Genomic DNA, 19,554 nt, shown 5'->3' on the forward strand with positions numbered 1-19,554 from the left:
GAATCTCAGCCTTAACTAGTCATAACTAGTGCTTATAATTCTTCTATATATTTATATACAGTAGAGATTATGTTTTAACATTGTGAGGTTTCTAGCTGAAGATGGTTGAAGGCACCAGAGTTATAGCCTCTCACTTTGCCAGAAATTCACACGATCTACCACACAGTCCTTTTTGTTTTGTTTTGCCAGTGTTAGASTGTTGTAATGTTTTCAAAGTTGAATGGTCATTCAATAAACTATGTACGTTAACTGTGTAATTGACTATTTTTTACAGTGTAATATGTTTGTTGTAGGCTYCGTAATARGATTTTTMAGGTGTTGGACAAGAGTAAATATTAGTGCTGTTTTATAGCGGTACAAAATGCTAATTCTGGTAAATAGACAGTCACGCAAAATATATATATATTTTTCTGTCATACATAAAGCATTCCTTTAAAATGAGCACTTTTTCGGGATCATAAATCCGGAAGTCGGCTCGATATAAACACCGTGGGTCAGTGCGGGAACTGCAGGTATCAATGGACGACCAATGCAGGCACCAATGGTGGTTCCTGATATCAAGGAACTCCCACATCAAGAAACTGCCCGGATTGCGGTCTGCAATTACACCACATTGTGTTTACTTATCAGGCTGACATTTTTTGGGATGAGTCCATGTCCTGGAGGCAGCACTAGGCGATTTCCGCTAGATAGGCGAGTTCAATGTCAAAATGGCTATATTGTAAAAATCATGAAAACAAAAAGCTTTTTGGTATTCATTTAAACCCTGAACTCTTTAAAGTCACCTTTGCTCATGGTGAAATCCCTGATTGATTTCCTTCCTCTCCGCAACTGAGTTAAGAAGGATGCCTGTACTTTTGTAGTGATTGAGCTATTGATACACCATCCAAAGTGTAATTAATAACTTCACCAGGCTCAAAGGGATATTCAATGTCTGCTTTGTTTTTGTTCTTCTTTGCGAGTCCCTGGAAAACCTCCCTGGCCTTTGTGGTTGAGTCTGTGTTTGAAATTCACTGCTCAACCCAGGGGACTCCTCAGATTATTCTATGTGTGGGGTACAGAGAGGATGTAGTCATTATAAAATCATGTTTAACACTGTTATTGCACACAGAGTGCGTCCATGCAATTTATTATGTGACTTTTTCAGCATTTAGGCTTGCCCTAACAATGGGGTTGAATACTTATTTACTCAAGACATTCCAGCTTTAATTTTGTATTAATTTGTAAACATGTTGAAAAACATAATTCCAATTTGACATTATGGGGTATTGTGTGTAGGCCAGTGACAAAACAATCTATATTTAATCCATTTTAAATTCAGGCTTGAATACTTTCTGAAGACACTGAATACTAACAGCATAATAACTGGTTACAAAGTGGCGGAAATGTCCTTTAACATTACTACTGGGAGTAGAGTCATACCATTACTCCATTCAATTATCAGATATTCTTATAATAGAATGGCCATATCTATTGTCCACAAAATGACATGGACAAACACATTATATGTGCATTCATTATCTATGGCCACAAAATGACATGTACAAACACATTATATGTGCATTCATTATCTATGGCCACAAAATGACATGTACAAACACATTATATGTGCATTCATTTCAAGAAGAAGAAAAAAACATCTAGAAAGTGATAACTTTCAAATATAAAAGTGTTATAGTATTTTGACAACATTGTTTTAGTAGGCCTAGTGCACTTTTAGAAAAAGAGCTCGATAAATACTCATTCAATGGCAAACATCAACCAGCTTACAATACATGACAAATAACAACATTTACTAACATTACTAGTGATTAACACGGAATAAAAATATAAATGCAACAATTTCAAAGATTTAACAGAGTGACAGATCATAGAAGTAAATTAGTCAATTTAAATAAATAAATGAAGCCCTAATCTATGAATGTACAGCCAAACACGATGGSGATTCCCAGGGAGCCAGGCCGGTTTTGCTTTTGTTATAGAGGAATTTCCCATTTCTTAGAAATCTCACGTCTGAGAGTAAGAATGTGTGGCGTGAGAAAGTTACTCCTGTTTTTCTGTCCAACATGATCCATGCCTAGCCAGTGGCTGGTCTAGTGCTGCCGCCCCCGGACTTCATATGCCTCTGAAYGCAGCGGTTCGATCCCTGGTCTTGCACTCATTTTCTGTGCCAAATCCCTCTCATCTGTCTACCATACATGTTTAGGAACAACTGATCTAGGGGCCCTCTCAGCAGACTTGGGGGTGATGTTCAGTCCCCATATTTRTATATATATTTTTTCCCCCCTCCATGATATTACCAATGGGGACACCTGGGGATTTCCCAGAGGGGTAATAACACTGAGAGCATCCTGGAAAGGTTCATGATTTTAGAATTGTGTCAGACAAGAGGAAAGGGTATTTTCTTTAAGTCAAGATTTGGAGTGCTTTCTTTCCTCTAGTCCAATGAGGAAGTGTGATATATTCTGACCTGAGGATGTGACTGAGGACTGTCTGTCCCACAAGGTCACAGATTTCCCTTGTTGACAAAATAAACTCTCCCAAGTTAGGAGTAAAGTTTTCCATCACCACCACACACAGTTTGTGCTGAGTTATTTCCTGTTTATGATCCAGACTACACTATGCCTAAAACAGTTGCATTCAGAGTACTGATAACTATTGTACTAATAACAATCAAACTTTGGAAAACAGTGTTATACTTTAAGAAAATCCTCTGTGCGTTATTGTGGTGGTGCGTGTAACATGTACAGGTTTGATGACAAATCCAACTTCAACAGCAGTTTAAACAAGTAGATTAATGAGATGGTTGTCTTCATAATTATTATGTATCAGTAGATCAAAAAATGAGTCACTTGATTGAATCAGGCTGTTGATTGTGGCCCGTGGAATGTTGTCCCACTCATCTTCAATGGCTGTGCGAAGTTGCTCGATATTGGCGGGAACTGGAAAATGCAGTCGTAAACGTCAATCAAGAGCATCCAAAACATGCTCAATGGGTGACATGTCTGGTGAGTATGCAGGCCATTGAAGAATTGGAACATACATTTTCAGCTTCCAAGAATTGTGTACAGATCTTTGCAACATGGGGCCGTGCATTATCGTGCTGAAACAGGAGGTGATGGCGGCAGATGAATGGTACCAGAATGAGCCTCAGGATCTCGTCACGGTATCTCTGTGCATTCATTTTCTGTAGCTTATACCTGCCCATACCATAATCCCACCACCACCATGGGGCACTCTGTTCACACTGTTGACATCAGCAAAACGCTAGCCCACACAACGCCACACAATGCCTGGTAGTTGAAACTGGGATTCATCCACGAAGTGGCCATCGAAGGTGAGCATTTGCCCACTGAAGTCGGTAGTTTGGTGCAGAAATTCTTAGGTTGTGCAAACCCACAGTTTTATCAGCTGTAAGGGTGGCTCGTCTCAGACCATCCCGCAGGTGAAAAAGCCGGATGTGGAGGTRCTGGGCTGGCATGGTTACACGTGGTCTGCAGTTGTGAGGCCGGTTGGACGTACTTTCAAATTCTCTAAAATGATTTGAGGCGGCTTATGGTAGAGAAATTAACATAAAATATTCTGGCAACAGCTCTAGTGGCCATTCCTGCAGTCAGCATGCCAATTGCACGCTCCCTCAAAATTGAGACATCTGTGGCATTGTGTTATGTGACAAAACTGCTCATTTTAGAGTGGCCTTTTATTGTTCCCAGCACAAGGTGCACCTGTGTAATGATTGTGCTGTTTAATCACAGATTTCCCTTGTTAACAAAATAATCTCCCCCAAGTTAGGAGTTAAGTTTTCCATCACCACCACACACAGTTTGTGCTTAGTTATTTCCTATTTCCTGCTGTTTAATCAGCTTCTTGATATGCCACACCTGTCAGGTGGATGGATTGTCATGGAAAAGGAGAAATGCTCACTAACAGGGATGAAAAATGTTTGCTCAAAATTTGAGAGAAATACGTTTTTTGTGCATTTGGAAATATTTGGGAATCTTTTTTTTAATTTCAGCTCATGAAACATGGTACCAAGACTTTACGTTGCATTTATATTGCTGTTCAGTATAGAACTATACAACTTTCTATCTATAGGATTAATGCAAGTACACAACAGCTGTTATGATATGGGTGATTTGTAACAGATTTATTGCCCCAGAGCAAGAGCGTGCTTCATTATTTTCTGAAGTGAGGCTAAACATAGACACATAAATAAAGTAATGATATAACTCACACAAACATTCACTGCCATAAACACATTTAAAACACATGTCCATAAACAATCGTGAGAACCATTGAGGTAAGTCTCTGTGACAACATCTTGGCCGTTCTCCTGTTTACATGGGAATGGAACGCATGGACACATTGTGTACTATGAGTGTCCAGAACGTATTCCGGGAAGGAACCACCTCCACTCCCAGTCTCCAGCTCGACCAATACACACTTGTAGGTGTGAGGCTTTCATCTATTTTCTAATTCTGTACCAACTCTGGGATTATAATTATTTTTGTTTTTCCTTCCCAGTCCTCCTTTTCGCTTCTGTTGCTCCCTCCAGTCTGAAATGCAAGTAAGGAACTTTTACTTTAGGAAAAAAATGGTCTATTGGAAGTTACATTGAGGAAAGGTTTGATGGGGAAATTGTTTAACCTTTTTCTCATCAGGAATCGTTTTCCTAGCTTGGCCTCTGGGTTCAGACATTTTTTCTTACCATTCTTCATTGTGGCACTACAAAAAAWAWATATATATTTTTAGTCTCACTTCCATACTATTTGAGTGTAAATACAATTATTTGTAATACTCACATCATTTCTGTCTTTGCACAGAAMACAGAATTTGGGTACACCTCTAACTTCTGGATGCGCTTTATCCTCACAGACTGCAGTAGTTTTCCCCTGCATAGACATTTCTCAGATCTTCCACCTATTGATTTGAAGGAACAGCAGATAAGATATAGTGCTATTACAACAAAAACTAAAGGTAATTGTTATTACTAGCTTTCAACATCTGAATCTGCTATTGACTTATCAAGTTATCCACATCGACACTGAAAAATGTGCCTATGATACATATTAAATAACATAATGGTAAGAATGTATTAAATTAACATATAAAATGGGATATATAGAAAAGCCCTCTTACAATTGAAGAAGGCTACTTACCAGGGGAATGAGCAAGTCCAGCTCCGAAGACTGTGACACAAAGCAGGATGAAAGTTGCTGTCTTCATGTTTGTTTGAAGTGTGTGCTGCTGCTGAGAGCAGGTCAGATGTCTTTTATGAGTGGCTAGTGGTTTCACTTTCCATTTTAAGCTCAACTAATGACCTCTATACAATCAGTTTTCTTCCACATCCTGCAGGGAAATCCCCAGCAAATAGCAACATTTCCTTTTTTTTAAATAATGTCAGCTCTGTGGCTGTCCAGTTCATTTCCATTGATTGAAGCAGTCAGAAAGAGGGGATGAAGCAGTTTATGCCAACAACAAATCTAAACATGTTCAACCCAATGCTGCAAAACATGGTTACATAGAGCAAGGGTTTTCAAACCTCTTCTCAGGGACTCCCAGCCATCCCATATATTTGAACTACCCCGCTCTAGCACAAGTGATTCAACTTGTCATCAAYCCCTGGGGCTACAATAAAATTGTGAAACATCTGTGGGTCCAAGAGGAGAGGTTTGAAAACCACTGTTYGATTCTAGCTTGAAATATACTTATTCATGTTACCATACAAGAAGTTATTGATTACTTTACATGTATAAGGAATGTTAGGGGTCAAGAGAACTCAGGATAAGACCCAGATGCAGACAGGTAGAGTCACAGATGTTTATTGACCGAAACAGGAGGCAGGCAGAAGACAATAGTACGCAAGTATAAACACCATGGGACCGCGCAGCCGTCATACCGCTCAGGAAGGAGACGCGTTCTGTCTCCTAGAGATGAATGTACTTTGGTGCGAAAAGTGCAAATCAATCCAAGAACAACAGCAAAGGACCTTGTGAAGATGCTGGAGGAAACAGGTACAAAAGTATCTATATCCACAGTAAAACGAGTCATATATCGACATAACCTGAAAGGCCACTCAGCAAGGAAGAAGCAACTGCTCCAAAACCGCCATAAAAAAGCCAGACTACGGTTTGCATGGGGACAAAGATTGTACATTTTGGAGAAATGTCATCTGGTRMGATGAAACAAAAATAGAACTGTTACTGACCATTGTTATGTTTGGAGGAAAAAGAGGGAGGCTTGCAAGCCAAAGAACACCATCCCAACAGTCAGGGTCAGGCCTACAAACCTGACTCAGTTACACCAGCTCTGTCAGGAGAAATGGGCCAAAATTCACCCAACTTATTGTGGGAAGCTTGTGGAAGGCTACCCGAAATGTTTGACCCAAGTTAAACAATTTAAAGGCAATGCTGCTAAATACAAATTGAGTGTATGTAAACTTCTGACCCACTGGGAATGTGATGAAAGAAATAAAAGCTGAAATAAATCATTATCTCTACTATTATAATGACATTTGACATTCTTAAAATAAAGTGGTGATCCTAACTGACCTAAGACAGGGAATTTTTACTAGGATTAAATGTCAGGAATTGTGAAAAACTGAGTTTAAATGTATTTGGCTAAGGTGTATGTAAACTTCCGACTTCAACTGTATGTACTATTCTTCTGCGTTTAACAATGTTCAAAGTTTACCCCCGAATCCAACAACTCTTATCAAATGTGCAGCTAAGACTGTCTCTTATACACATCTAGATGTGTATAAGAGACAGCTCCATGCTCTGGACACTACGCTGACAGACACAGCAAACCTTTTTGCCACAGCTCGCATTGATGTGCCATCCTGGATGAACTGCACTACCTGAGCCACTTGTGTGGGTCTGTCTCTTATACACATCTAGATGTGTATAAGAGACAGGTGTTGTTTAAGTGTTCCCTTTATTTTTTTGAGCAGTGTATATCCCTCTCATCTGTCTACCATACATGTTTAAGAACAACTGATCTAGGGGCCCTCTCAGCAGACTTGGGGGTGATGTTCAGTCCCCTGTCTCTTATACACATCTAGATGTGTATAAGAGACAGCCACTAGAGTGAGAGCACCGCCAGCATTCAAAAGTGACCAAAACATCAGCCAGGAAGCATAGGAACTGAGAAGTGGTCTGTGGTCACCACCTGCAGAATCACTCCTTTTTTGGGGGTGTCTTGCTAATTGCCTATAATTTCCACCTTTTGTCTATTCCATTTGCACAACAGCATGTGAAATTTATTGTCAATCAGTGTTGCTTCCTAAGTGGACAGTTTGATTTCATAGAAGTGTGATTGACTTGGAGTTACATTGTGTTGTTTAAGTGTTCCCTTTATTTTTTTGAGCAGTGTATATCCCTCTCATCTGTCTACCATACATGTTTAAGAACAACTGATCTKGGGGCCCTCTCAGCAGACTTGGGGGTGATGTTCAGTCCCCATATTATTATTTTTATTAAWTTTTTTGGCCCCCATATTACCAAGGGGGACACCTGGGAATTTCCCAGAGGGGTAATAACACAGACCATCCTTGAAGGTTCATGATTTTAGAATTGTGTCAGACAAGAGGAAAGGGTATTTTCAAGTCAAGATTTGGAGTGCTTTCTTTCCTCTAGTCCAGCTTTTCTTAAAGTATGGGTCGAGACCCAAAGTCGGTCGCGGACTTGTTAATGGTGGGTCGCGATGTGTCAGAGTAAATGTATAATGCACAACAAAGTTGATATCTGTTAAAATATGTTATTGTTGAATATGTATGTTCCCGAGGGAGGCAAAGGGCAACAGTCTAGTATCAGTTCATGATAAGAAAGACCAGTTGCTGAGGAATCAGGACCATGAGGGATGTGGAGTTCAACTCGAGATAAGGTCAACAGATGAAGAGAAGACATTGCTGGGAGGGGGGGCCAGAGACCCACCCCGAAGTCCATCCGATTATAGCCCTCACACATTTCCACACCTTTGAGGGTCCTAGATTTAGGCAGGGCKATGACAATACCAGTAAGATGAACCTACAGTGTTTCGGACTAACAGAGAACAATGTCTATCTTAGACATACAAGAAGATAACTATGCCTTGTCGGAAGGTATATATATGGGCTTGTATGTTGTCTTTGCAGCTGCATGACCCAGTGGGTGAATAAACTTGGTTTGAGTTTTACTCTATTCAGAACCTAACACCACGGACGGAGCACTTGATTCAGTAATACATATTTGTTCATTATTGCCATCTCAATCTTGATTGTACACTGCACCACCGAAACATCTTTACATAACCTTTTGAGAATTCTGTGGGTGTGATTATGTCTCATCCATACCATTTCTATGGCTGTTTTGGGCAATGTCAAGAGCTGATCAAAAACAGTGGTACTGAATGCTGCACTAACTTAAAAACCTGACAGAAACACTTAATTTGTCTCTTCATTTAAAATCCAGGTAGAATAAATAACAGATTCAATTGGAATTGTTAAAGAGTTCATGGATGGTTAATGTAACACTGAAGAAACGGAGAAGACAACTTTAACCAACAAGCACATTTATTGACGTGAACCCAAAGTGTGTCTAGGACGAGCTGGAGGCAGCCACTGCAGCACGCCTGGGCTTGGGGGTGGTCCCTTCCCGGAATCCATTCCTGAAAAGGATGAGAAAAGAAAATAAGACATCTGTACATCACATAGAAGACTCAAATAGTAACCTTATTGCTCACCTACGCTATTATGCAACTTTTCATTCAGTCACTAAGAGTCTCTTTACCAGGTCGTGGTGTGCTATTTGTACCCAGCCCTGTGGAAGTCTGTTGGATGCATGTACACAACCACTGAACAAACTAAGTAATAGATGGCAATAAGCAGACATAGCAGAATAAATTGTTTTATATGGGACCTAGGTCACAACTGATGGCAGAGTGACGCTCGCCTCAGTTAAAAACATATTAATCACTGAACTAAGACATTTACTTGTTGTCAAACTAATTTCCTCAAGCATTATTCCAAGCAACAGCTTTAACGGAGCACAGGCTGATAGTGGCTTATTGGGCTACACAACCAGACAGGAGCAAAGAGTGATTCACACATAGCAGAGTAGTGTTGCACGGTCTACTGAAACTTCCGTACTTTTTCGATACGAGGAACATGGAAAAACGGTTCGGTGCTAGAATTTGTTACTTTCGGTACTTCTTTCAGATGTGTCGCATGTCATAAGGATTGAGAGGATCAAGTCTGTCTSGTAATTTGTCTGAATGTTCTCAAGGGGGCAGTAGTAAGCTAGCCAGGCTACTTGCACATGCAGCTGACAAAGTGCAAGCTACTTATTAAGAAGCAAGCGAGAGAGAAAAATGCATGGCTTCTAACAAAAACATACCTCCACGCCATCAGTTTGTTGACAAGACTTGGGAATACTTTGCTCATATTAAATAGTTTTTCCTCTACTCAATACCCCATAATGACAAAAATAGCACACATATGACAAAAAAACAGAAATAGTATAATAGTCAGAGTCCTTTAGGTGCCTTTTGGCAAACTCCAAGTGGGCTGTCACATGCCTTTTACTGAGGAGTGGCTTCCGTCTGGCCACTCTAACAAAGGCTTGATTGGTGGAGTGCTGCAGAGATGGTTGTCCTTCTGGAAGGTTCTCCCATCTCCACAGAGGAACTCCAGAGCTGTCAGAGTGACCATCAGGCTCTTGGTCACCTCACCTCCCTGACCAAGGCCCTTCTCCCCCGATTGCTCCAAACTTCTTTCATTTAAGAATGTAGGAGGCTAGTGATCTTGGGGACCCTCAACGCTGCAGACATTTTTTGGTACCCTTACCCAGATCTGTTCCTCGAGCTCCACGGACAATTCCTTCGACCTCATGGCTTGGTTTTAGCTCTGACATGCACAGTCAACTGTGGGACCTTATATAGACAGGTTTGTGCCTTTCCAAATTTCCATGTGTAATTAATTACATTTACCACAGGTGGACTCCAATTAAGTTGTAGAAACATCAAGGATTATCAATAGAAACAGGATGCACGAGCTCAATTTAGAGTATCATAGCAAAACGTCTGAATACCTTTGTAAATAAGGTATTTAAAAAATACAAATACCTGTTTTCAGTTAGTCATTATTGGGTATTGTATGTAGATTGCTGAGGATTTTTTATTTATTTAACCCAATTTAAAAGGCTGTAATGTAACAAAATGTGGGAAAAGTCAAGGGGTCTGAATACTTTCCGAAGGCACTTTATATTCAGCATGACATTCATGTGAGCGTTATAATAGAATTATAACCAAAAAGTCATTTGAGTTGCACTCATAACTATGACAGCAATATATTTAGACTGCCAGCCAGCAACCCTGGGTGGAGCATTGTACCCTGGGAGTTGAAATGCACTCTGGGAATCGTAGTACGCTGTGTTAAATCCATTGTATTTCTATGGTGTGAAGACTATTGCAATAAAGAAGCTTCAGAAATGAACTTATAAAAACAATACATTCAATTATTTAGCTGTAATTAAAAAGCATAGGTCAACCGGATATTATGGCTATAGCCATAATCTATAGATGAACAAAMTAAATGTGTATCAAATTACATTTGAATTCAGTTGACATAACAGTAAAATGATTTTGTATGCSGAGTCCTAGATTTGGTTTWGCATAAGGAAAATGTAAGTTATTCAATAGGGTGTTTTATTTTTTTGATAGAAATTGAATATAGAACAGAAGAGGTTCTATTTGTTATTTTATTTGTTCTACCAGATAACATATTGCGCAAAAAAATGTGAAGCCCAGTGGTTGTTTTGTGACTAGCTAACTCTTTCTGCCATGGTATCGAGTATCGTGATACTAAACCTGGTATCGAAGTTAAAAATMCTGGTACCGTGACAACACTACAGCAGAGCATCAACCACCACAAATGTACTCTCATTTTAAAATGACCTGCATGTCCTTCACATTTGATTAACTCAGGCCCATGAGACCCACAATCCTGCAGGTTTACATTTTTCCCTGCACTAATGTTACCGATTGGCTGGAGTGCACCATGGTCGCCACCTTCAGTGGACAAGAAACAGGAGAAAACTCTTTGAAAAAGGGGAGAGCGTCCCACCTGAACTTGGCAAAAAACATTTTGCCATGTGCCCTACCAGACAACCCTGGCTTTTCAATGGCAAATATCAGCAGGACTGTATACCTTGGCTTTACACTGTGCTCACCTGAATCTGCGGTAGACAACCCTCAGATGTCTCAGGCGACCGGTCCCAGTGGTGCTCCTCCTCTTGGCCTTAGCGCTCCAGTTGTCTACAGAAAGAGACGACAGGTCAATACACACAAAGGGAAACTGCAGAAAGAAATATCACAAAGCAGGATCAATGGCTATCATCAGCGAACATTCCAAAAATATCCTTAACTTAATTTGCAGATCCTTGACAATAGAGCACCATTGAATTAGTGGAAGCCAAGACTTCAGGGCAGGCCTGGTTTTAGCTATACGTGTTAGTCTCGTAAGGGACAATTATAGCATTTTAGTAAACCCTAACCCTTTTCCCAACCTTGACCTAATTCTCCTAGCCTGCCACAAGTCATTTTTCTTTTTTTGGACTGCATATGTACAGTTGAAGTCGGAAGTTTACATACACTTAGGTTGGAGTCATTAAAACTAGTTTTTTAACCACTCCACAAATTTCTTGTTAACAAACTATAGTTTTGGCAACTCGGTTAGGACATCTACTTAATGCATGACACAAGTCATTTTCCCAACAATTGTTTACGGACAGATTATTTCACTGTATCACAATTCCAATGGGTCAGAAGTTTACATACGCTAAGTTGACTGTGCCTTTAAACAGCTTGAAATTCCAGAAAATTATGTCATGGCTTTAGAAAGTTCTGATTGGCATCATTTAAGTCAATTGGAGGTGTACCTGTGGATGTATTTCAAGGCCTACCTTCAAACTCAGTGCACCTTTGCTTGACATCATGGGAAAATCGAAAGAAATCAGCCAAGGCTTCAGAAAAAAATTGGAGACCTCCACAAGTGGCCACACTACAAACTGACTGTTACTTTTGATTTTGACCCCCCCTTTGCTCAGGGACACATTATTCAATTTCTTAACTATTAAGTTGGGTCCAGCCCAAAGCTTGCACTAGCGAACTTTCAACACTGTATAAAATATTCTGGGCCCTCAGTTTCAGGCTATTTACACAAGGGATAAGAAGCAGTGCTGACTAGGGCAGGAGCTGAGTARCYGCACCTCAAATGTTCTACTYCTTGAGCTCCTGTTCCTCGTATTGAATATTAGCTCAAAAGTATTGTGGAGCTCTTGCACCTAAATATAAACAGTACCAGCACCCAAAATGAGTACCGGAACCTATTTCTGTCCAAGTCCAGTATTGATAAGAAGTATGACGTTTCCACTGGATCAGAACATGACATTTTTCAGATTTCACGCAGAGTGGTAAGCTAGAAAGATTTTTCWAATATATTGAGGAACTATTGTAATTTCTCAATTTCTTTGTTTGCTTACTGTTTGAGGTGAAGAAAACATTACTTTGAGAAGCTCTCCAGGCCATTAGTGGTGTTGCGTTAAGCCAATCAGAATTACTTACAGATCCCCCAAATGTGCACAGTTATATGCCTGCATTTGCACYCAGGCCAGGTAGCCTATAAGCCTACTTCTATGAGTGCTCGTCCTTAACAGGCTCCAAACAAAAGACAATGGCTAAATTGACAAAACTCATAAATGGAATGAAATAAACCAAAACTTATTGCATTGCAGCATAGGTTGTGCACTCTTCAAATAATGTGTCCACTCAGACAATGAGAAAGGGGAACATCTGGGAGGAGCATGGCTATGTGGTACAAGAGCTCAATATGGCCTCTGCTTGCCTATGGAGGCTTCGCTTTTGCATCACACCCTCCAGCCTCTGACCACATTTTCAAAACAAGCATAAATTGGCTTTTAGTCTAGGCTTCCGCAARGGATTAGTTCACCGAGATGGGCGCAAATAAATAAAACACACACCCGCTTGACAAAAAAAAAACATTGGCCGACCAACAGCCTAATGACCAAACAATCGACCAATTGGGGTCAGCCCTACCAAATGGCAACATTTATAAGCCTACATTTGCGCGCAGGTCAGATAGCCTAGGCCTAGTTCTATGCGTAATCAGGTGCGTGTCCTTACTCAAGATTGACAGGAGTGCTCCAAAACAAAAGACAATGAACAAATTGACAACTCGAAAATGGAATGAAATCAACCAAAACGTGTTCCTCACAAGAGTAGACTAGGTTGTGCGCTCTGCAAACAACATATCCACTCCTACAATGACAATGGTAAAACTAATAATAATATAGTGAATGCATTAACAGAAGTTACCATAACTAAAACATTGTAGATGAGAAATTATGGGAATTAACAGTATATGTACTACTGGTGTGCCGCCTCCGCAACGGAATAGTCCACTCAGACAGATGTCTTGTGTGCACTAACATACATATATATACACTGCTCAAAAAAATAAAAGGGAACACTTAAACAACASAATGTAACTCCAAGTCAATCACACTTCTGTGAAATCAAACTGTCCACTTAGGAAGCAACACTGATTGACAATAAATTTCACATGCTGTTGTGTAAATGGAATAAACAACAGGTGGAAATTATAGGCAATTAGCAAGACACCCCCAATAAAGGAGTGATTCTGAAGGTGGTGACCACAGACCACTTCTCAGTTCCTATGCTTCCTGGCTGATGTTTTGGTCACTTTTGAATGCTGGCGGTGCTCTCACTCTAGTGGTAGCATGAGACGGAGTCTACAACCCACACAAGTGGCTCAGGTAGTGCAGCTCACCCAGGATGGCACATCAATGCGAGCTGTGGCAAGAAGGTTTGCTGTGTCTGTCTGCGTAGTGTCCAAAGCATGGAGGCGCTACCAGGAGACAGGCCAGTACATCAGGAGACGTGGAGGAGGCCGTAGGAGGGCAACAACCCAGCAACAGGACCACTACCTCCGCCTTTGTGCAAGGAGCACTGCCAGAGCCCTGCAAAATGACCTCCAGCAGGCCACAAATGTGCATGTGTCTGCTCAAACGGTCAGAAACAGACTCCATGAGGGTGGTATGAGGGCCCGACGTCCACAGGTGGGGGTTGTGCTTACATCCCAACACCGTGCAGGACGTTTGGCATTTGCCAGAGAACACCAAGAGTGGCAAATTCGCCACTGGCGCCCTGTGCTCTTCACAGATGAAAGCAGGTTCACACTGAGCACAGGTGACAGACGTGAAAGTCTGGAGACGCCGTGGAGAACGTTCTGCTGCCTGCAACATCCTCCAGCATGACCAGTTTGGCGGTGGGTCAGTCATGGTGTGGGGTGGCATTTATTTGGGGGGGCGCACAGCCCTCCATGGGCTCGCCAGAGGTAGCCTGACTGCCATTAGMTACCGAGATGAGATCCTCAGACCCCTTGTGAGACCATATTGCTGTGGGGTTGGCCCTGGGTTCCTCCTAATGCAAGACAATGCTAGACCTCATGTGGCTGGAGTGTGTCAGCAGTTCCTGCAAGAGGAAGGCATTGATGCTTGATGACTGGCCCGCCCGTTCCCCAGACCTGAATCCAATTGAGCACATCTGGGACATCATGTCCCGCTCCATCCACCAACGCCACGTTGCACCACAGACTGTCCAGGAGTTGGCGGATGCTTTAGTCCAGGTCTGGGAGGAGATCCCTCAGGAGACCATTCGCCTCCTCATCAGGAGCATGCCCAGCGTTGTAGGGAGGGCATACAGGCACGTGGAGGCCACACACACTACTGAGCCTCATTTTGACTTGTTTTAAGGACATTACATCAAAGTTGGATCAGCCTGTAGTGTGGTTTTCCACTTTATTTTGAGTGTTGATTTCCAATCCAGACCTCCATGGGTTGATAAATTTGATTTCCATTGATAATTTGTGTGATTTTGTTGTCAGCACATCCAACTATGTAAAGAAAAAAGTATTTAATAAGAATAGTTTATTCATTCAGATCTAGGATGTGTTATTTTAGTGTTCCCTTTATTTTTTTGAGCAGTGTGTATATATATAAACAAGATCTTTGAAAATCAACAATTCATCGAAATAATAGCCAGACAGTCGGGAGAATCAAATTCCCAAAATGATGCATTCAGGAGTATTTTTGTCACGGCATGCAGCCTCCATTGATTTTGTTATGTTCGAATCACCCAGATAGCACAAGCCACTGTGATACAAACCCTGGGACAACAGATGTGGGGACAAAAAAAAATCTTTGCCTAATTTGTCATCCAATGTGCATGCATGGAGAGTTGGGAGTCTTGTCTCAGTCACAAAGTAAGAATCACTGAAATTCATATGTTCAGACATTTGTATTGAAAACATCATTGACAAGACACTGGGTGATAAACACGAACTGACTCATGCTGCACTGTCAAACAATCAAAAACAAGTCACCAAGGCAAGCAGTAAAGCAAACAAAMTGAAAGACAAGGCAGCGACAAACCTCAGTATTCAATATTGAGACAGAATACCCACAGGTCTGTGACATCTTGGTGATAATATAGTAGCGATGTGCCGTTCGTAAACCATTAATTATCTTTGAACGACTTTACTGACACGACTAATACTTGCCTCTCCGGCTCAGGAGACAAACTGTATCGTMTGCTCATGGAAAAATAGATCATGCATAAAGAAAAACGCATGTTTAGAACTGATAATTGATTGCATGGTGAAAGAATGAATGKTATTGATTGATTATTGAGTGCTAGATGACACAGCTTTGTAAAAACCAGAACATGCCTCTGCTTAACACTTGAACATGAGAATGAATCATGGGGGGTTGCTGCAGTTCGCAAACGATATTGTGCTAATCTCCCTGTCAAGCCGACGGCCTTCCGCCGGACACAACTAGACCTTGTTTCAAAGCTATCAATAAATAATCGTATTTGTATTAGTAGCCTCAAAGCACAGTTTTATAAGTCTCAGTCACAAATGACAGCTACAATAAGCCCCTATGGAGAACGAGAGGTGRGTAGAATCCTGATTCTTTCCAGTTTTTAGTTCATTGTTCACAGTTAGGGGTCCTGCGTGCTCTGGGCATTACTGAATCAAATGAACGAAATGAGTTGAAAGATTTGTTKTTTTGCCTGAACGAGTTGAAAAGATCTGGAGTCAAGTAAAAAGTACCGAACATCCCATCACTACAATACAGCAGTTTCAATTAATGGATAAACTGAATTATCGATCTCAAGGAATGGCATGGGCACTTACAACTTCTCTTGCGCTTCTCGGGGTAGCCACACTTCCCGCAGGACGACTTCTGCAGATGGTAAGCCTTGGAACCGCAGCGACGGCATAGAGCATGAGTCTTATTACGCCGCTTTCCGAAGGACGATGTCCCCTTCGTCTGAAACACACAAGGACCAAAATTTAGCCAAATAGATCGTTGTCATTCGGTTTGAATGCATGGAGAGGTTGGGATCTTGTCTCAGTCAATAAGTAATAATCACTGAAATTCATATGTTCAGACATTTGTATTGAAAACATCATTGACAAGACAACGGCCCATGGATAATTCATAGGAGAGAATTAGTTATTTGTTGTACATCTGATTGCATGTTTAGGTAATTAAGCTGCACTACTAACGTTTCTATCCAACTTCCTGGTAACTTCGCTAGCTAGCTAGCGGTAACGTTAGCTAGTTAGACAAGTGGCATAATAGACTAACACTTCCAACTAGCAACATTTCACCAAAACAACTCATACCTAGTTAATTGGAGGGAATTAGCTACACAAAGAAAAGCGAGGATGTTGTAGTTTGTAGAGTGGCTTATTTACCTTGAGCAAACTAGRTAGCTAACCCCAAAACATACACAACAGACCAATGCCTCCATTGCTAGATAACGTTAGTTAACGAACGTTAGTTAGCCAAGTTGTTTGCCGGCTTTTCTACACCATCTAACGTTTCACCAAAAACAATATCAGTGAGAACCCATTATCATTGATTATAAGTCGTAAACCACTACGATTTCTTAAAAAATAAAATTATAAATAAATAGATGTTGTAAGATCCATCTCTGACAAATCTTTTCACTCACCATTTTCTTACTGTGGGTGGGTGGAAAGAGACCGGAAAAGGCCTTGGTGTTGCGGTAAATCAGAACCGAGGTTGTTCCGGTGTAACAGTAAAATAATCCCCTTTAATTAGGACAAGCATTTCACTCCATGAGTAGCCTACTAAGTAGCCCGCTACCAACTAAGGGTGTAAACATTCATTTATGTACATTTATGTACAAAAAAACCGACTAACTGTTGTTTTATTTATGACTGGCAGGGCCTGTTTGAATACTTTAAAATGCATAATTCCTTCTCTGCCTTCACCCATCAAATCATGTTGGATCAGTGATTACTCCAAGGAATGGAAGGATATAATTGAAAAGTATTCTATCTTGGCTACTTCCATAGCTTGCTTCTGAAATGGATATGAATGCACCGGTTTCTTRCTTAGCCTATCAAGATAATGCATTCACAACGTTTCAATGAGTCTATACAAGGCCTAGGCCCACCACATGAACACCATAAAAAATATGCTTTCAAAGACTTTACACAGGTGGAGTTGCATCCAAGACAATCAATTTCAATGTGTCAATCAGTCATATTTTTTTATTTAACTAGGCAAGTCAGTCAAGAACAAATTCTTATTTACAATGACGGCCTACACCGGAAAAACCCAGACAACGCTGGGCCAATTGTGTGCCGCCCTATGGGACTCCCAATCACTGCCTGTTGTGATACAGCCTGGATTCAAACCAGGGTGTCTGTAGTGACACCTCTAGCACTGAGATGCAGTGCCTTAGACCGCTGCGCCACTCGGGAGCCCAGTCATACTATTATCATCTGCTACATTGGCTGCATTTACAGAGGCAGCACAATTCTGATCTTTTTGTCATTAACTGGTCTTTTGACCAATCAGATCAGCTCTGAAAAGGTCTGATGTGAAAATATCTGATGTGATTGGTCAAAAGACCAATTAGTGGAAAAAGATCAGATTTGGGCTGCCTGTGTAAATGCATTGCTTTTGAGTGTAATATTATTTTTAGCCACAAGATGTTAACATTCAGCTGCTGGTGGCTAAGGGACAATGATCTAAAGCAGCTTCATCTCCTGTCTGTTTTCCTTCATCTGAAACCAACTTCATTAAATAACTGTGCAGTTTAAGCTCGTTCCTGCTTGGTAGCCGACATATTGCTATTCCCAGATTTGTAAAGAGGAAGGAGTGAGGACAAGGACAGGAATCCACTTTAGACAAATTGAGATGGACTCACTGAGGATGAGGATGAGGATGTGATGTGGACTATCAGTTGACTTTATTTCGTCTATTCAAGTTTTTCATTRGCAATTTAAAAAAATATATTTCTAACTTTTATACATTGTATTCATATGAAGGGCCACAGGTAGTCTAGTGGTTAAGAGCGTTYSGCCAGTAATCAGAAAGGTCACTGGTTCAAATCCCTGAGCCATCTTGGTGTAAAATCCGCTGACGTACCCTAGCAAGGCACTTACCCCTAATTGTTCCAGGGTTGCCGTCAATAATGACTGACCACACTCTCAGGGTGAGTTGGGATCTGCAAAAAACACATTTCCATTTCACACTTGTACTTGCAGTAAAAAAGGGCACATATAAGCACCCCTATTTGACATTATGTTCCCCAGAGAATAAACAGAATAAACATGTATCCTGGAAGGCCCAGTGAAGTCAAAATTCTGTTTTTCTGTTTTGTATTGTACAACAGCTAATGAAACATTGTAAAAGTGTGATTTTTTTATCAGTGTTATTTCCTGATAGTTGCTGGTTGAAAATACAATTTACACAGGACCTTCTAATCAGGAGGCTTTGCATGGGTGGACTTTTGGTTTGCCTGGTGACATCACCAGGCGGTATAGTTTAATAGACCAATAACAGAGAGTTCCAWACCTCTCTGCCAATAACATCTAGTTTTCAGGTTACATATCCCTCCCATTAGGTCCCTCCAATTAGGTCCCTCACTCAGACCACTCCCAGACAGTCCTAGCAAAATTATTGCTTGAGAAAGCTATTTTTGTTGCTTTTTGACCATTTTAATGGAAAACTATTGCAGTAAGTTACTTAACTGTTACCCAGAAATGATTTGATTGAACCCCTGGACACTTCRCCCACTGGGTACAGACATCAATTCAACATCTATTCCACATTGGTTCAACGCAACTTCATTGAAATGATGTGAAAACAACGTTGATTCAACCAATATGTGCCCAGTGGGCCCGTTTTACACTGTGTATTTAAATACTGTTTCACCAACAGTTCATTCTAATATTTCTACTACTGTACATTGTATTTTAGTGACACTGTTTATACACACACACCACATATTTACAGTTGAAGTCGCTAGTTTACATACACCACATTTAAACTCGGTTTTTCACAACTCCTGACAATTAATCCTAGTAAAAATTCCCTGTCTTAGGTCAGTTAGGATCACCACTTTATTTTAAGAATGAGAAATGTCAGA

At 40.8% G+C, this 19,554-nt stretch overlaps 2 protein-coding genes and 2 non-coding genes across 4 annotated transcripts; all 4 read right to left on the reverse strand.

Moving 5' to 3' along the window:
- Nucleotides 1–4,363: 4,363 nt before the first annotated feature.
- On the reverse strand, nt 4,364–5,257 carry LOC111963610 (permeability factor 2). The gene is made up of 4 exons (XM_023987136.2): nt 5,160–5,257; nt 4,803–4,920; nt 4,648–4,725; nt 4,364–4,549 (listed from the first exon to the last, which is right to left on the reverse strand). The coding sequence occupies exons 1-4, from the start codon at nt 5,224–5,226 to the stop codon at nt 4,462–4,464; spliced, it is 351 nt and encodes a 116-aa protein (XP_023842904.1). The 5' UTR covers nt 5,227–5,257; the 3' UTR covers nt 4,364–4,461.
- Nucleotides 5,258–8,533: 3,276 nt separating this feature from the next.
- LOC111963803 (large ribosomal subunit protein eL37) lies at nt 8,534–17,216 on the reverse strand. The gene is made up of 4 exons (XM_023987332.3): nt 17,104–17,216; nt 16,277–16,412; nt 11,208–11,292; nt 8,534–8,646 (listed from the first exon to the last, which is right to left on the reverse strand). Exons 1-4 carry the CDS (start codon nt 17,104–17,106, stop codon nt 8,577–8,579), a joined length of 294 nt encoding a protein of 97 aa, XP_023843100.1. The 5' UTR covers nt 17,107–17,216; the 3' UTR covers nt 8,534–8,576.
- On the reverse strand, nt 15,322–15,400 carry LOC111964549 (small nucleolar RNA SNORD72). The gene has a single exon (XR_002877405.1). It is a non-coding gene; the product is annotated as a small nucleolar RNA SNORD72 (small nucleolar RNA).
- Nucleotides 16,486–16,564, reverse strand: LOC111964548 (small nucleolar RNA SNORD72). The gene has a single exon (XR_002877404.1). It is a non-coding gene; the product is annotated as a small nucleolar RNA SNORD72 (small nucleolar RNA).
- Nucleotides 17,217–19,554: the final 2,338 nt, after the last annotated feature.

Source organism: Salvelinus sp. IW2-2015, linkage group LG5 (assembly GCF_002910315.2).
Source record: "Salvelinus sp. IW2-2015 linkage group LG5, ASM291031v2, whole genome shotgun sequence".
In the NCBI taxonomy this organism is placed as follows: Eukaryota; Metazoa; Chordata; class Actinopteri; order Salmoniformes; family Salmonidae; genus Salvelinus; species Salvelinus sp. IW2-2015.